Source organism: Dama dama, chromosome 18, assembly GCF_033118175.1.
Source record: "Dama dama isolate Ldn47 chromosome 18, ASM3311817v1, whole genome shotgun sequence".
NCBI lineage: Eukaryota > Metazoa > Chordata > Mammalia > Artiodactyla > Cervidae > Dama > Dama dama.
The window spans coordinates 108336911-108354439 of record NC_083698.1 but is presented as its reverse complement, the minus strand read 5'-3'; the positions used below and the strand labels follow the sequence as shown (position 1 = coordinate 108354439).

The 17529-nt window shown below is 47.4% G+C and overlaps 1 protein-coding gene across 7 annotated transcripts in view; it reads left to right on the top strand.

Annotated features, from left to right (window-relative positions):
* The window catches only part of PRKAG2 (protein kinase AMP-activated non-catalytic subunit gamma 2), a 296870-nt gene that overhangs the window by 189450 nt on the left and 89891 nt on the right, over nt 1–17529 (top strand). For all 7 annotated transcript variants that reach the window (XM_061166155.1, XM_061166154.1, XM_061166157.1 and 4 more), the window contains one exon: nt 350–561. In XM_061166155.1, the coding sequence (XP_061022138.1) occupies nt 350–561 (212 nt within the window). The remainder of the gene's footprint in view (nt 1–349; nt 562–17529) is intronic.

The following is a 17529-nucleotide window of genomic DNA, read 5'->3' as shown; positions in this document are numbered from 1 at the left end:
CTCTCGGCACCATGCTTTGTAGGGGAGGGAGGGGAGATCCCATAGTCTTGGACTAAACTTGAAAATCACGTCCGGTAAGTGTGTGTACATCTTATCACCCGACAACTTCTGAACTGTCCCTGTCACAGCAAGGGGGACTCTGCCCATGACTTAGGTTGGGTGGGGCGGGGATTTCTGGACACAATCAATTCTAAGGGATTAGAAGTATTGTACGCAAGCTTGTCCCCAACATTCAGAATTGAATCATTTAGATTCTTGCCGTGTGAGACTCTCAGCACTTGCAGCTGGGAGCCCTTTCCTCCATGTCAGCAAATCGCTCATGCCCTTTGTGGTTCCTCTTCTACCCCAGGCCTCTCTTCCTCTCCATCGACACCCACCCAAGTGGCCAAGCAGCACACGTTCCCTCTCGAGTCCTACAAGCACGAGCCTGAGAGACTGGAAAATCGCATCTATGCCTCCTCTTCGCCTCTGGACACAGGCCAGAGGTTCAGCCCGTCCTCCTTCCAGAGTGCAGCCAGGCCTCCGTCAGCATCGCCGACACATCCTTCTCCCTCCAAATCTGTAAGTCTGGGCCTCCTCCTGGGGGCCAGGCCATCGGGCGTGGGAGGGAGGGCAGAGTCTGGATATAGCTGAAGCTAAGGCTGGGCACTCCTGACATCTTGGGTGTATTTTATCATAAATCACAAACGAAGAAAAAAGTAGCAAGAGCACCATTGCTGTTGTTGTTCGGTTGCTAAGTTGTGTTTGACTCTTTGTGACCCCATGGGCTGTAGCACACCAGGCTTCCCTGTCCTTCACCATCTCCTGGAGCTTGCTCAGACTTGTCCATTGAGTCGGTGATGCCATCCAACCATCTCATCCTCTGTCGTCCCCTTCTCCTTCTGCCTTCAGTCTTTCTCAGCATCAGGGTCTTTTCCAGTGAGTTGGCTCTTTGCATCAGATAGCCAAGGTATTGGAGCTTCAGCTTCAGCATCACTCCTTCCAATGAATATTCAGGGTTGATTTCCTTTAGGATTGCCTGGTTTGATCTCCTTGCAGTTCAAGGGACTCTCATAAGAGCACAATAGGCAAGTGGAAATCAAATGAACAATAGCTTCTGGAACATGGCCAGGAAAACTTGTTTGCTCTTTTAGCTTCTTTTTAAAAATCAGTTGTTAAAAGCTTTATTTGAATTTGTCGTGATTGGGATACTAAAGTAAAAAGTCCTAGGCAAAGCAAAAAAAAAATACTGTTTTTTTTATAGAAATTTTATTCTAGCTTTTTAAGATTTAGAGTCTGACATCATTTGACTTGGGAAGCAGTCTTGGAAAGGTGAGCCTTTCAAAGCAGAGTGGGTTGGTGAAACAGGTGTCTTTGCATCCTTCAGAGGATCAGGACTAGTGGATATGAATGGAGGAGCTGGCTTAATGGCAGCACTTAAACACTCTGCATTTTAACACCGTGGGCCAGAGGTGTGGGGACCACCATCACCGCTTCTAGTTCATGTTGGGACCACAGACATGCACTATCATTCCCGTGCCCAGCAAGGATATAAAAACCGTATCACTGAAGTCTTTGCATATGGATGTAACCAGTCTGTAACCAGTCTGTTCAGTGTGGTGTTAGTTTCCAGCAGCTGCTGTAACAAAGGGGCACAAACTGGAGGCTTGAAACAACAGGAAGCCATTATCTCATGTTCTGGAGGCTGAGAGCCTGAAATCAAGGTTTTGGCAGGACCATGTGCCCACCGAAGTCTCAGGGGGTGTGGGGGGGTGGAACCTTCCTTGTCTGCCCAGCTTCCAGGAGCCACAGGGTTTTCTTGGTTTGTGGCAGCTTTCTTCCAGTCTATGCTTGCATCTTCACATGCTGTCTTTCTTCGAACTCTGTTTGTGTCCAGATTTTCCTCTAATAGGAACTTCACTCATATTGGATTAGGGTCCAACCTGGTGGCTCAGACGGCAAAGAACCTGCCCGCATTGCAGGAGACGTGGGTTCGATCCCTGGATTGGAAAGGTCCCCCAGAGACAGGAATGCCAACTCACTGCAGTATTCTTGCCTGGAGAATCCCATGAACAGAAGAGCCTGGTGGGCTACAGTCCATGGGTCTTTGGGCTATAGCCCAAAGAGTCAGACACAACTGAACAACTGATACTACCTCAGTATGACTGCTTTATACATAGATAGATATATCCTTGGCTACGCCAGGTCTTAGTTGGGGGATGTGGGATCTAGTTCCCTGACCAGGGATTGAACCCAGGTCACCTGCGTTGGGAGTGCAGACTCTTAACCACTGAACCGCCAGGGAAGTCCCTGGAATTTTTTTTTTTTTAATATTTATTTCTTTATTTTTGTCTGTGCTGGGTCTTTGTTGCTGCACGAGGGCTTTCTCTAGTTGCTGTGAGAGGAGGCTGCTCTTCGTGGTGGTGTGTCGGCTTCTCATTGCGGTGACTTCTCTTGTTGTGGCGTGCGATCTCTAGAGTTCTGCAGTTGCAGCGCACGGCCTTTAGTTGCCCCGAGGCATGTGGGATCTTCCTGGACCAGGGATTGAACCCGTGTCCTTTGCATCGGCAGGCAGGTTCTTAACCGCTGGACCACCAGAGAAGCCCGGCTTATTAAAAACTATTTATGTATTTGGCTGCCCCGAGTCTTTGTTGTGGCATGTAAAATCTAGTTTCCTGATCAGGAGTTGAACCCAGCCCCCCGACATTAGGAGCACAGAGTCTTAGCCACTGGACCACCAGGGAATCCCAGGATGACCTCTTTGTAACTTAATTACCTCTGAAAAGACCCGATTTCCAAACAAGGTGGCATTTCGTGGGTATCGTTGGTCAGGACCTCACAAAGCTTTTGGGGGGACACCATCTAATCATAACAGTTTCTGCCTTTGGAAAGACAGAAGATGTGTTAGTCTGGCAGAGAACCTACCATGAGTCTTCTCCTTGTTTGTCCGATGATTACTTTATTAGATATAAGCTTAGCAGAGTATTGTTTTAAGTGCTGAGGGATAAAATGTATTGTCTCTGCCCTCTAGGGCTTAAGGTCTTACTGGGAACAGAATAACACTCAGATAAAGTGGTTAAATCAAAGCGGAAAGTAGATTGGGTGGGGATCAGGTGGGAAACAAATAGTCCACACTGCAGGGGGGTGGGAAGGGGGAAATACTGATGAGGGTAAGGAAGGAAGACTTGGGTGACTGTAGGGTTCAAATCAGCAGGAGAGGTGGAGATAGGGCCTTCTGGAAGGAGTGTGACTGTAGCTTGGGGTAGGAGCTGGCAGGGAAGCGGAGGGGTGCTGTCTGGGGCGTGCTGGTGATCTGGTGGAGCTTGGAGTCGGGAAGACCAGGAGGCCTCTTAGCACTCAGGGCCCAGGAGGAAGGTCATCTGTGAACTTGGGTGTGAATGAGAAGAGATCTTGAGGTTCCTGTTGTCCCGGGCATTTAGCGAAGAGACTTGGTCATAGAGATTCAAGAACAAATGTGTCCAAAAAAAAGGGATCATGAGGTAACTGAAGGTTATCAAAAGCAGGGAGCTGCTACTCCCCTTGGGCTGGAGGGATGGGAGGGGACCCCATCAGGTGGCAGGTGGGAACAGCGTGTCTGCCTGGCAGGAAGGAGCTGGGGCTGCAAAGGAGGCGCAGCCCCTGGCCTGAGCTGCCGTTGAAGGCAGAGGGATAGGAAGCCTGGCATCTCCATGGCTTCCTGCCCTCCACCGTGTGCCCAGCCTGCCGAGAGGCTGGCGGGCCCGGAGACCTGTCGGGGAGCCAGGAGGGGACCAGAAAAGGGAGCCAAGAGTGACCGCCAGAGAGGCCGGGACGGAGGAAGTCTGTTCAAAGCATCGGCTTCTTCTCCCAGACCCTGGGATGACTGACAGGACAGCCCCATGGGAGAAGAGACGCTGGTTTGAAGAGGAGGTGGTTGTTTTGGCTTTAGATCATTTGAAGTGATGGTGCAGGCTCAGACACGGGGTTTTTCCACGATTTCAGAAGTTCTGTGCGCAGAACGAGCCCACAGCCTTTCCAAGCTTAAATGAGAGAGAATTCAGAGGACGTTCTAAGTCTGCTTTCAGTACCCCTTCCCCGACCCCTGATTGAGGTCTGCTTTCAGTACCCCTTCCCTGACCCCTGATTGTGAGTAGACAGTGATATTCTTTTTTTTTTTTTTAACCTTTTTTATTTTTTAAACTATGGTAATATGATAACACATTTACAGGAAACTTGGTAAATACACAACAAAGTTACATATAGTTTCACAATATATTACAGTTGTTAAGTGGATAAAGATGTTTAGTTGCAGTTTCAATATCAAATTCTCAGAAATTAATAGAATGAATGTACAAAGAAGTAGCAGGGCTTCCGAGGTGGCTCAGATGGCAAAGAGTCTGTCTGCAATGCAGGAGACCCGGGTTCAGTGCCTGGGTTGGGAAGATCCCCTGGAGAAGGGAATGGCTACCCACCCCAGTATTCTTGCCTGGGAAATCCCATGGACAGAGGAGCCTAGTGAAAGTCGCTTAGTCATATCCAACCTTTTAGACTCCATGGACTATACAGTCCATGGAATTCTCCAGGCCAGAATCCTGGAGTGGGTAGCCTTTCCCTTCTCCAGGGGACCTTCCCAACCCAGGAATCAAACTGGGGTCTCCACATTGCCCACGGATTCTTTACCAGCTGAGCCACAAGGGAAACCCAAGAACACTGGAGTGGGTAGCCTATCCCTTCTCCAGCAGATCTTCCTGACCCAGGAATTGAACCAGGGTCTCCTGCATTGCAGGCAGATTCTTTACCAACTGAGCTACGAGGGAAGCCCCATATGTATATTTTACCACTCCCTAAAAAAAAAAAAAATTGATTAAAAAAAAAAATTAAAATTAAAAAAAAAAAAAATGATCCGGTCAGCAGTACAATGTTTATAAAGTTTGAGCTTCAGAAATACAGGGTGATCACCCAAGATTTCCCACTTGTGTTTTGAAATGATATGTTTCAAATTGGAAGACAATGTTCCACTGGCTATGAACATTAAACAGGAGCCTTAATCATGTTTAAGTTTTATCACCCAAGGCCTCCAGGGGCTCCTTCAAGCATACTGGTCACAGCCCCTGCAGCTGTGTTTGGCCCTGGTCTCTGCTTTCAGCAGCCCTTGGCAGGAGGGCTGGTGATGGATTCGGGTTCATCTAAATGTTTCTTTATAATTGGATTATGTTGAATGTCCTCTTGTGCTAAATTCCTTAGAAACTTGGCTGATTTCATGCATTTGGTTACCGGCAGAATCTTCATAGAGGAATGTGAGTTGCTTAAAGGCTTCTATTCGCCTGAAAGTATTTAGATATAATTTATCTCTGCCTTTTGGGATAAAAAGATGCTTACTGTAAACATTGACCATGAAGATCACTTTTATAAACTTTGTTCCCATGAATTTTATTCTAAAATTAGAAAGGGGATGAGGGCAATGAATTCGTCTTTGTAGAAGTACTCATTTTATCGTTTATTTACTCAGCAACTATTTATTAAGCAACTGTTGGGTGCCAGACACTGGGCTCGGGAAGGCTGATGGGTTGACAAGTGTGTGAGTAGCTCTCATGAGGCAGGGATGGTGTTCTCTTCATCTATTAGCAGCACTTTATGCTTGGGAGGGGTTTGATAAATAGCTCAGAGCTCACTGAACAAAGGGTTTCTCTGGTAGCTCAGCTGGTAAAGAATCTGCCTGCAATACCGGAGACCTGGGTTCTATCCCTGGGTTGGGAAGATCCCCTGCAGAAGGGATAGGCTACCCACTCCAGTATTCTTGGGCTTTCCTGGTGGCTCAGCTGGTAAAGAATCCGTCTGCAATGCAGGAGACCTGGGTTCGATCCCTGGATTGGGAAGATCCCCTGGAGAAGGGAAAGGCTACCCACTCCAGTATTCTGGCCTGGAGAAGTCCATGGGCAGAGGAGCTTGGCGGGCTCAGTCTGTAGAGTCACAAAGAGTCAGACACAACTGAGTGACTTTCACTGAACAAAAGGACGGAGATTTTATCTCTGTTTAGTCTCTCCGTCATGTCCAACTTTTTGTGACCCCATGGACTGTAGCCCGCCAGGCTCCTCTGTCCATAGGATTTCCCAGGCAGGAATACTGGAGCGGGTTGCTGGTTCCTTCTCCAGGGGATCTTCTCGACCCAGGGATCAAACTTGTGCCTCCTACATTGCAGGTGGATTCTTTACCACTGAGCCACCTGGGAAGCCCAACTGGGGGAAGGGGGTATAGACAGATAAATAGTTATAATAGAATTTGATAGAAACTGCATGGGAGAAAATTCCTAGTCCAGTCTTAGGGAGTGGAAAAGCCAATCCCAGAGGAAGGAAGTGGAAATTTTCTTCAGAAGCAGAGAGCAACAATCAACTCTGCATCTTGATGTCCCCGTGGTTGGGTGTGGAAATGAGACCGGATGTGGGTACAGCAGGAGTTCAGATGAGATGCTGTGTGAAATGATCTGGGCCTGGTGGCAGCTGACGGTGGAAAGGGGAGGGGACTGGTGTTAAAATGTAGAGAGTTATTTAAGAGGTCAGGTTGAAATGGATTTGGTATGCAGCGATTGATTAGTTGAGGGGACAAAAGAGAAGAATCAAGGATGCGTCCAAAGATTTTGCCTTGGGAAACTGGATGGATGGCAGTTGCATTTTCTGGGATAGGGAACAGAGGAGGAGACAGGCTATGTGCAGGTGTGTACGTGTATAAGTGCACACACACGTGTGTTAGCTGGTGGTGATACAACAAGGTCCCCAGGGGATAATTAAATGGAGGTGTCCAAAGGGCCACTGGATGTGTGAATCTGGATCTAGAAATTAAGATTTCTGCTTATTTGTTTTTATTTATTTATTTGCTGTCTGTACCACACAGCTTGCAAGATCTCAGTTCCCCGACCAGGGATTGAACCTGGGCCCTAGCAGTGAAAGCCCTAAGCACTAGGCAACCAGGGAACTCTCCTGGAAATTAAGATTTTTTTTTTAATCATCAGAATGTAAATAGTAACTTATGCCACGATAATAGATGAAATAGTCCAGAGAGATGTATCACAGATGAGAAGAGAGCCAGAAAAACATGGGTATTTGAAGGACAAACAAAGGAAAGGATTCTGAATTGCCTGGAAGATAGGCAGAAAACCAGGCAAACACAGCATCATGAAAGCACAAGGACTGTGTTTTGTGGTGTATCACGCATTTGGAGGGCGTGGTCAGTGACGGTCCAGGTCGTGGGACATAAGGACTGAGGTCATCTGTAACCTTGGCAGGAATACTTCCAATGGCAAGGTCAGGAGCGGACGCCGTGTGATGTGGGTGAATGATTAAGAACTGAAGACATGGAGGCCTTAGTGTAGAAAACTCTTTCCAGGATCCTGGCTTCGAAGGGGAGGAGATGGGGCTACAGCTGGAAGAATGAAGGTGATGGTTTGTTCCCTTAAAAGGGAATAGATTTAAACACCAAGAGGGATAGGGTTAGTAGGAAGCGAGCAGTTAAAGATAGAAGGAGGGACTTCCCTGGTGGTCCAGTGGCTAAGACTTCCAATGCAGGAGGTGTGGGTTCGACTCCTGATCAGAGAACTAAGATGTCACATACCAAAGCATGGCTTAAAAAAAAAAAAAAAGGAAGGGGAAAAGCAAGCATGCCGTCTGTGCTTGTGAAGGAAACAGGTGAATTTTCTTAGGAGGTAGGAGCATGTGACGGAGTATTTGTCTTGAACTGAAGGAAGAATCGGGAATCCCTGGTGGCTCAGTGGTAAAGAACCCACCTGCCAGTGCAGGAGACTCAGGTTCCATCCCTGGGTTGGGAAGATCCCCTGGAGGAGGGCCTGGCAACCCACTCCAGTATTCTTGCCTGGAGAATCCCATGGACAGAGGAGCCTGGTGGGCTATAGTCCATGGGGTCGCAAAGAGTCAGACACGACTTAGCGACTAAACCATCCACCAAAGGAAGAGACATCTTTTAGGGGTTAGAAAATTTGATGTGCAGGCGTTATAGTGATCAGTACTTACCCAATTTCCTTTCTGCAGCAGTCACTCCATGCGCCCCCTGTTTTCTTCTATGGAATTTCACCCTTGACTTGTGTCTCAAATCAGAGTCCCTAGAGGCAGAGCCTGAGACGGGGCTTCAGGTGCAAGCGTGTTTATTCATTACAGAGAGCTCTCAGAAGAAAAGTCTAAGGAGCCGGGAAGGGAAGGAGCGAAGCAACGGTGTGGCCTCAGATGAAGCTGAGCCTTGGCCGTTCGACAGGGGAGCTCTGTGTGTGAACTGCCCCCCGGAGGTTCTCTGCCTCGAGGCGAGGAAGCTGGGCTTTTATAGTTTTTTTTTTAATATTTATTTTTATTTATTTGGCCGTGCCAGGTCTTAGTTGTGGAACATGGGCTCTTAAGTTGCAGCATGTGGGGTCTAGTTCCCTGACCAGGGATTGAACCCAGGCCCTTTGCACTGGGAGTGCGGAGTCTTAGCCACTGGACCACCAGGGAAGTCCCCCTCTTTAGTGGTTGCCGTCAGCTCTGGGATGCCCTGGGTGAGGAAAATGCACCTGCCAGCTGGGATAATGCTTACAGGACATTCTGTAAGGAGGCTGCAGGTTTGGGTCATTAGCAGCAGCCCCCTGCCACAGCCTGGAGTCCCAGCCCGCCAGGGACAAGGACCCCAGGACACCGGCTGCAGCCTGGAGTCTCTGATTCCCTCTTCTCCCGCCTGCTCAATTCCCGTGGCCAGCAAGGTTGGGTCCTGCGTCCGCTTGCCCACCGCTGCATAACAAACCTCCCCCACGCTTAAGACAACAGCCACTGATTTAGCTCACCATCCTGTGGGTCAGCAGTAGGGGCCGGGCGTCCTTCTGGCCCCGACTGCTTACTCACCCATCTGTGGTCATTTAGCAGGTCACTTGGGGACTGGCTGGACTGGAGTGGCCTCGGCCAGAACAGCTTGTGTCTGTTCCTTGCGGTCTCCTCCTCCAGTCGGGTAGACTGGGTGTGCTCTCATGACCGTGATGGGGCTCCCCATGACAGGGAGGTCCATCCAAGGCTTCCTGAGGCCGGACTCAGAATCGGGGCTCTGTAGCCCCTCCCATCCTGGGCTAGAACCTATGTCCTCTCCCCTTGGGTCTGGGCCTGTGGATTCCTTTGGCCGACAGAGCGCATCAGAAGTGACCATCGCACGGCAAGGGGCGTGGACACAGCGTGCGGGCCAGTTCTGAAATCTACCTTCTTTCTTATCCCTTGATTCCAGCAGCTGGGTCTGCAGGTGAACATGTGACATGCTGGAGTCTAAAGGCTCATGTATCTATACTTAAGGAGTCTAATTTAGATGCCATACCTCACTGAGAGTAACTTCCTGTTAAGCAGACTGCTGCCGTTTGTGTTCCTGGAGAAACAGAGGCTCTACGGTAGAGATTCCTATGCAGGATGTTTATCGGGCTGGCCTCTTAGGATTGACACCTGTGGGAGGAAGGAGGGAGGAGGATGGGCAGTGAGAGAAGCTACAATGCGGTGCCGTCTCAACACAGTCCTCCCCAGACCTCGGGGAGCACCTCCCAGTGACCCCAAGTTGGACTGAAGGAGCCAGACCTTTACACGCTCATCACCGGTCATTAGATGGCAGCTGTCCTGGAAGAGGCTCGACCCCAGGCAAGGCAGCCCTCTCTAGCCAAGGACTGTCCTTGCTAATAGTTGAGGGTTGCCTGTTGGCAGGTTCCCAGCATCCAGGGGAAAATCCTTCATTGTTGCAAGGGGACCAGAGTGGTAGAGGCGACCCTAGAGCAACACAGATTTGAACTGCACGGGTCCACCTGGATGCAGACTGTTGCCGACCCAAGGTTGGCTGAATCCTTGGATGCGTGACCACAGATATGGAGGAACCAGGGAGAGCTGACAATAAGTTACACTGGGTTTCCCACCACATGAAGGCTCAGCACCCCTAACCCTCAACTGTGCATCACAGCCTCTGGTACATGGACTTATTCCCTGTTTTTCCAATTTATTTCTATATTTCTTATATAATTTTATTTATTTATTTGTGGTGGTGCTGGGTTTTCAGTGCTGGGCACAGGCCTTCTTCCAGTTGCAGCGAGCAGGGGCTGCTCTTCATTGCGGTGCGGGCTCCTCACTGCAGTGGTTTCCCCTGTTGCAGAGCACGGACTCACTAGTTGTGGCCCACAGGCTCAGCTGTTACATGGCGTGTGGAATCTTCCCAGACCAGGGATAAAACCCACGTCCCCTGCCCTGGCAGGTGAATTCCTATCCATTGCACCACCAGGGAAGTCCCTCTTTTTAGAATTTATGACACCAAAATTCTGACAGTTGAAAATAAGTGCTGTCATATTTCTCCTTATGATATAGTTAGTGTGTATATCATAAGGCATGTAACTAAACTGAAGAAAGGGGTTCAGGATGACTGGTTGGGACTGAAAGAGGTTTCCTTAGGCCCAGAGGGAAAGGCACTAAAGCCCCCAGCTGACAACCATCACCAACATCCCAGCAGCGGGCATAAGCCACTGTGGAAGTGGATCGTCCGGCCCCAGCCAAGCCTTCCGATGAGACCACAGCCCCAGCCCATACCTGCACCAGGACCACCCACTGAGCTGCTCTTGAACTCCTGACCCGCAGAAGCCATCAGACATCACATACTTGTCTGCTAGGGCTGTCGTAGCAAACTGTCACAGACTGGATGACTTACACTACAGAGACTTATTTCTCCGGTTCTGGAGGCCGGAAGTCCAAGTTCAGGGCGGGTTTGGTTTCTCCTGACGGCTCTCTCCTTGGACACAGATGACTGCTGTCTCACTGGGTCCTCACCTGGCCTCTCCTCCATACACACACACCCCTGGCGTCTCTTCCTTCTTACAGAGACCCCAGTCCTATTGGATCAGGGGCCCACCCTTATGACATCATTTGACCTTAATTACTTCTTTGAAAGTCCTATCTCCAAAAAAAAGCCTGTTGAGGGTTAGAGGTTCAACATATGAATTTGGAGAGCAGGGGGAAAACAATTCAGTCCATAACAGATATTAAAATATTATTGTTGTTTTAAGCCACTGAGTTTTGGGGTGATCTGTTACCTATCAAAAGGTATCTAATACTTGTTTGATATGTATGTGGGAAGGAAACAACTCAGTAGATTCAGAGAAAAGATAATAAACTCAGGAACTTTGGGTTCTTTTTAGAAACTGGTCATTCTCCCCACAAATCACTCTCCAAGGTCCCTTGTTTTTCTAGTGTGACTATTTGGAAAGAAATTGCTAGCCAGTTTTCAAGATTGCTATTTGGAATAATTGGCCCCTTTTTAAAAATAGACAGCCCTTTAAACATCTGAAACTATTTCAGATCACTTGACATCAAGGAGTAAAGATTTTCTATGTACTACTTTGTTTTATATTCCCGTCCTCCATGTAAAATAGCAAGTTATAACCTAATAAGGTCTTGACGTTAAGACTGTCTGCCCAGGAATGGGAAACTAACAGTTTCATCATCTGTTACTCACAACAGATTAGATAATTTAAAAATAGTTTGAAAAAATTCACATTGGGTCAAGGAGCAGGAGCTGCAGAGAGACCTGATTCCCGATGGGGTTGGTTATCATGAGAGCTGGAGCTCAGACAAGTGCCGCCTGTGTGTTGAAGAGGCAGGCAGGGAACATCTCTTCTCCCAGCTGTCAGGGAAAGGTACCATAACTGGCATTGCTCCTGGGCTCCTGCACTGTTGGAATCATGACTGGATGAGCGGAAAGAAGTAAGTAAGAGAGACGTACTTGGCTGAGAACTTGGTGCGTTTCCTGAGCTGTGGCCTGAGTCTGCGGGATCCTCATTTACTCTGTTCCCCCAAGATAGCTGCAAGGAGAAGGAGATGACAGAGGACGAGACGGTTGGATGGCATCACCGACTCAATGGACATGAGTTTGAGCAAACTGCAAGAGATAGTGAAGGACAAAGAAGCCTAGTGTGCTGCAGTCCACGGGGTCGTAAAGAGTCAGACACGACTGAGCAACTGAACGGCTAGGGTAGCTGAGCTCCAAGGAGAAGATGGTGGATCTTCTTACCTCAACGTTTTTTTTTTAATATTTATTTATTTAGCTGCTTCGGGCCTTAGTTGCAGTACATGGAGACATCATTGTGTCATGCGGGATCTTTCCTTGTGGTGCACTGACTCTAGTTGTGGTGAATGGGCTCAGGAGTCTCAGTGCTCAGGCTTAGTGGCTCTGTGGCCTGTGGGATCCCAGTTCCTCCATCAGGGATTGAACCCATGTCTCCTGCATTGCAAGGCAAATTCTTAACCACTGGACCACCAGGGAAGTCCCTCAGCATTTTTTTTTTTTTTACAGCTTGATAAATGCCCGCTGTGTCACCTCCCCAGGGACCCGCGAAGGAACTCATTCCTTCACCAGTTATATCCTCAGACCTTACCATGTGCCTGGCACTGAGCACTCAAAAATGGCTGAGATAATTCCTGCTCTCGAGACTCTCCCAGCAAGAAGTTAAGTCCTGCAGAATCAGGACCCCGAGCTGAAGCACTGAGGGGCACCTCCCACTTCTTTACTCTTGGGTCACAACCTAACAGGCGGCAGATCGGCTTCAAAAGACTCACAGGTCCCACCACCTTGCACACGGCAGTGCTGTGGTCCCAGAGGCACAAGTGTGGGGTAAAAAATGTAAATTTCCGGTGGTGGATTATCTGACTGTCTTGACCGATGGAGCCAACCCTTCTCGTGGTTAAATCAAGACAGTGGCCACCTTAGGGTGCACCCTGGGGGAGCAACCCTGCCTTCAACCTGGCAGAGGCAGTGGTTAAAATGTTGGGATGTTCACTGGAGTTTATCACGGGAATCTACAAAAAGTACCTGTACCCAGGGGCAGAGTCCATCACGGTCATCTTTTGCCCTCACGTGGGATGGTATGAGGAACATCACCTGAATAATAGACTAGACGTCTCTCTGCTGAAGAAAGAGTCTCCCGTCACTGATTTCGCGAAGCCGGGGGCAGAAGCCAGCTTGCAGAGGGTGGCTGAGTGGGTATGAGATGACAGAGGATGGATGGAGAATGTGGACCACCTTGTCAGGAAGTTTGGTATAAAGAGGAGTCATGAGTAAGGACTGTGCTGGAGGGGGCATCTAGAAGGGCATTTCTTTTAAAAGACAGGTGTGTCTTGAGCATGGACGTACGTTGGTGAAAGGAGTTACAAGTTGCTGAATTTTCATGGCTTCTCTCCCCATGTTTCTGTTATAGAGGAATGTAGGGCTTACCTCACAGGATCATGACAAAGATCAACCGAGATAATCTGGGTAAAGTGACCCAGAGACTCCTGAGCTAGCCTTGAATTATAACCAAGGCAACTGGGTTCCAAAACCCACATTCTTACTGTCTTATCACTAAGAAGTCTCAGAGTTTGCAGCCTTGTCCACCACACACTGACTCAGCATCGTAGCCTACATCCCTCACTCTGGGACGGGCACCCTCTGGCCCATGAGCAAACCTGTTTTTGTCATGAGCGTTTTATTAGTATGTGACCACAGTTATTCATTTACGCATATTCTCTAGCTGTTGTCATCAACAGCAGAGGTGAGTAATTGCAGTGGAGACTGGGTGGCCTGAAAAATATTTACTTCCTGGCCTTTTTTCAGGAAAAATAAAAGCCAGCTTCTGACTAGTCTGTGCCAAAGGTTCCCTTTGCTGCCACTCAGTTTGTTGCTAAGACATCCCATGCAGAGTGGCAGAACGAGACTGGTCTCCAGAAAGGCAAGAGAGAGGCCGTGGAGCTTTGCCCCCACCAGATGCGTGGGGTATGTCCCTCTGGGGAGAGTGGGTGGGTTAGTCACCAGTTCCGCCGCAAGAGGCCCAGAAATTAGAATGGTCAAAAAGATGGCAAACCAGCAAATAGTCCTGTAGAGCTAGGACTGAAGGGTTCAAATTTTCCGGCCCCTCGGAGCACTATAACATGATGCAATCTGCTTTTGGACTGAACTGGGGATATTTGGAATAGTGTGAGCTAAAGATGGAAGGGCCCTTATTCTTCCCCTTAATCTCCTTGAGTTAAGAAATGATCAAATTTGACACAAGCAGCACACGTGAGCATCATAGACTTTTCTTTTTTATGATTTTATTTTTTGGTGGCCCGTGGGAACTTAATTCTCTGATCAGGGATCGAACCCGCACTGCCTGCCTTGGAAGCAGAGTCTCAACCACTGGCCTGCCAGGGAAGTCCCGAGCATCATTAACTTCTCATTGGCCACACTGGCAGTGGTTTTCAGAGGAGTGCGTTGGTCAGGCTTGCATTTTAATAGAAGGATGACTCCAGTGATGAGCTGGAGGTTGGATTTCATAGGAGAAAGACAAAGCAAGCTGATCCATCAGAAAGTGCTACAAAAGTTCAGTGAGAGCTGGCCAAGCACTGAATTCAGGCCACAGGAGTAGAGATTTGGGGGGAGGGATTAATTATAAAAGAATCTAAGAGATAACGTGCCATGTGGAAGGAAGGGTTTAGGGTGACTCTCCAGGTTTTGGCATGAAAGGATGGATGGCCATGTCATCAAATTAGGAAGAGGCAATAGATCTGGGGAGGAAGGACAAGTTCCATCTGGGTCACTCTCTCTTTGATTCGTTTGGAACATCAGATAGAGTTGTCAGGGGCCTGGATATAGAGTCTGGGGTGGAGAAGGAGAGGTTAGAAAAACGATCCTCTTTGTTCAATTTATTCACCATTTATTAAGTTGAAGGACTCAAGGCTCTGAACATCTTTACCTGTGTAACTGCTGGTGCTGGGAAGAAAACATAGTTTCATCCCATAAGGGAACTTCACCAACACAGTTGTGCAAAAATGCATTTTAAGGGCTGAGCATTCAATGGTGGAAAAATTACTGTACCTAATCGTGCATTCTCAACAGGCCTGTCTTGATTTGCATTTAGATGGGAATTCCTTTAGCTCAGGACCAAGACTGTCCCTAACTCACAGTATTTAGAAAAGCATTAACTTTAGCTGGTAAAGTACCAGTGGTACAACAGTAACACAAACCGTAACGCCAGTATTAACAGTGTGCCTTTAATGACTCAGTAGGAATTGGCTGCTGGAATGGTGGGAAGGTTTAGCGCAAGCCTTCCTTGGCATCTCTGAGAATGGAGTGCCTGCCCAGTTAGTGAATGATGCCCAAATTCTCCAGCAGGGCTGGAGTAAACCTGTTTCAAGGGGGTGTGTGTTGTAACATTTTTTCCACTATTTTTTTTTTTTTTTTTGGCTGCTCCACTTGCATGGTGTGTGGGATCTTAGCTTCCCAACTAGGGATCGAACCCAAACCCCCTGCAGTGAAAGCGCAGAGTCTTAACCACTGGACCGTCAGGGAAGTCCCTCCACTGTTTCCCATGAGGCTTTGCATGGGACTCTAAACCAAGAATAATATCTGCTCATCTTGAGCATGATGAAATCAGAGGATATTTTATTTACAGAAAGGGAAATTGAAGCAAGTAGTTCAATAAAAAGTCCTCTGAGGAACCACAGAGGGTAAGTTCAAATACGATTTTTACATCTGGGCTAATGCTTTCCTCTCCACACAGTGTCTCAAAAGCAAGTTAAAAGTCCATTGCTTGTGATGTTTTCATTCGCAAATTGGTAAGACTATTCAGTGATCTTGGTTTGGCCTGATTAAGCCATTCTGTGTACTATCTTTGCTTTTAATTTTAAAAATTAGGTGCATTTGGAGAATTATTCTCCCTTAAAGTACCATTCCTCTAAGAAGAAGCATTCTGGAAATTGTTGCATAACAAGATAAATGTACTTGACACTACAAACTGTGAACTTAGAGATGGTTAAGGTAAATTTTATGTGTATTTTACCACAATTAGGATAATTTTGTATAAAAGCATTCCTCTAATGATATAAAGAGAAGCATAAAGAAGAGAACAAAAACTTCCTGTAGTTCTACCACTTCGAGACAGTTAAATGGTAGCATAGCAGTCTTTGCTTGGCTTGTGTTGTTTCTTTATACATAGATAGAAAAATAGACTGTGCAGCAACTTAGCTTTTCACTTAATATTATATTAATATTAATTAATATTATAGTCAGGCCCCTGTCTTTGGTTTCCATAGTTAGGTTGTTAAGATAATGACATTTTAAAAAGTCTCCTGCTTGTAAAACTTGATGGTTCCACAACATTTGTTGTTGTTGTCCAGTTGCTAAGTCACGTTTGACTCTTTGCAACCCCATGGACTGTAGCACACCAGGGTTCCCTGTCCTTCACCATTTCCCAGAGTTTGCTCACATTTCATGTCCATTGAGTCACTGATGCTATCCAACCATTTCATCCTCTGTTGTCCCCTTCTCCTCCTGCCTTCAGTCTTTCCCAGCATCAGGGTCTTCTCCAGTGGGTTGGCTCTTCCCATCAGCTGGCCGAAGTATTGAGCTTTGGCTTCAGCATCAGTCCTTCCAATCAATCAATATTCAGGGTTGATTTCCTTTGGGATTGACTTGTTTGATCTCCTTGCTGTCCAAGAAGAGTCTCAAGAGTCTTCTCTAGAACCACAGTTTGAAAGCATCAATTCTTCAGCACTCAGTCTTCTTCATGGTGCAACTCTCACATCCATACATGACTACTGGTGCACAACACTAGCATGTTTTATACTATTTGAATTATGAAGTACACTGCTGGGTCTGGTATAGTAAACAGCAAATGTCACAGATAGCCTGGAGCACGTGTATAACACACCAAAGCCCTCAGACAGAGACCACACTGATATTTGTATACAAAACAATGCAATTTCAATAGTTACTAGTGATCAGATTTTTTTAAGACACTGAATGTATGCATGCTCAGACACTCAGTCGTGTCTGTCTCTTTTGTGACCCCATGGACTGTAGCCCTCCAGGCTCCTCTGTCCCTGGGATTTCCCAGGTGAGAATACTAGAGTGGGTTGCCATTTCCTTCTGCAGGGAATCTCCCCAACCCAGGGATCGAACCCGGGCCTCTTGCATGTCCTGTGTTGGCAGGCAGGTTCTTTACCACTGTGCCACCTGGGAAGCCCAAAACACTGAATATGTATATAGAATACTTCAGTGTCTGGAGGTCAGAAGAGTTTCAAGCTATTTGCCTGCCTGAGACTCAGCAGCTAGTTTGAGGGTCAGGTGAGCAGGGGGATGAAAGGAACATGTTTTACCTTAACATTACCTTACCTTTACTGTCCTCATTCCATGTTCCTGAGTCTGGCCTTCCACGTTTCTTATGTCCAGCAATGAAGACTGGTTTTGGGGATCCCCAAATACCCGTCCATGTGTTCGTTACCCACATTTCATGGCCCTAGAATTGGGTCATAATATCAATATGGTTTATCTTTTCAGGATGTAAGAATGAATTGCAGAGATAATTTCTCACTGGTTATGTTTAACGTGGTAGAACATAGCTGGTGGAAAATATCTACTTAATTCTTTCAGAGTTTTTCCTTGGAGGCCCCTGCATGAGGCTGTATGTAGCACTCCATGCTGAAATAATCAAGGAAATAGTTTTCAAACAAGAGACCTGGCCTTAGGGGTTCAAAACCTTGTGCTGGGAAAAGGAAGGGAAGGCTAGGGAGTTTGAGT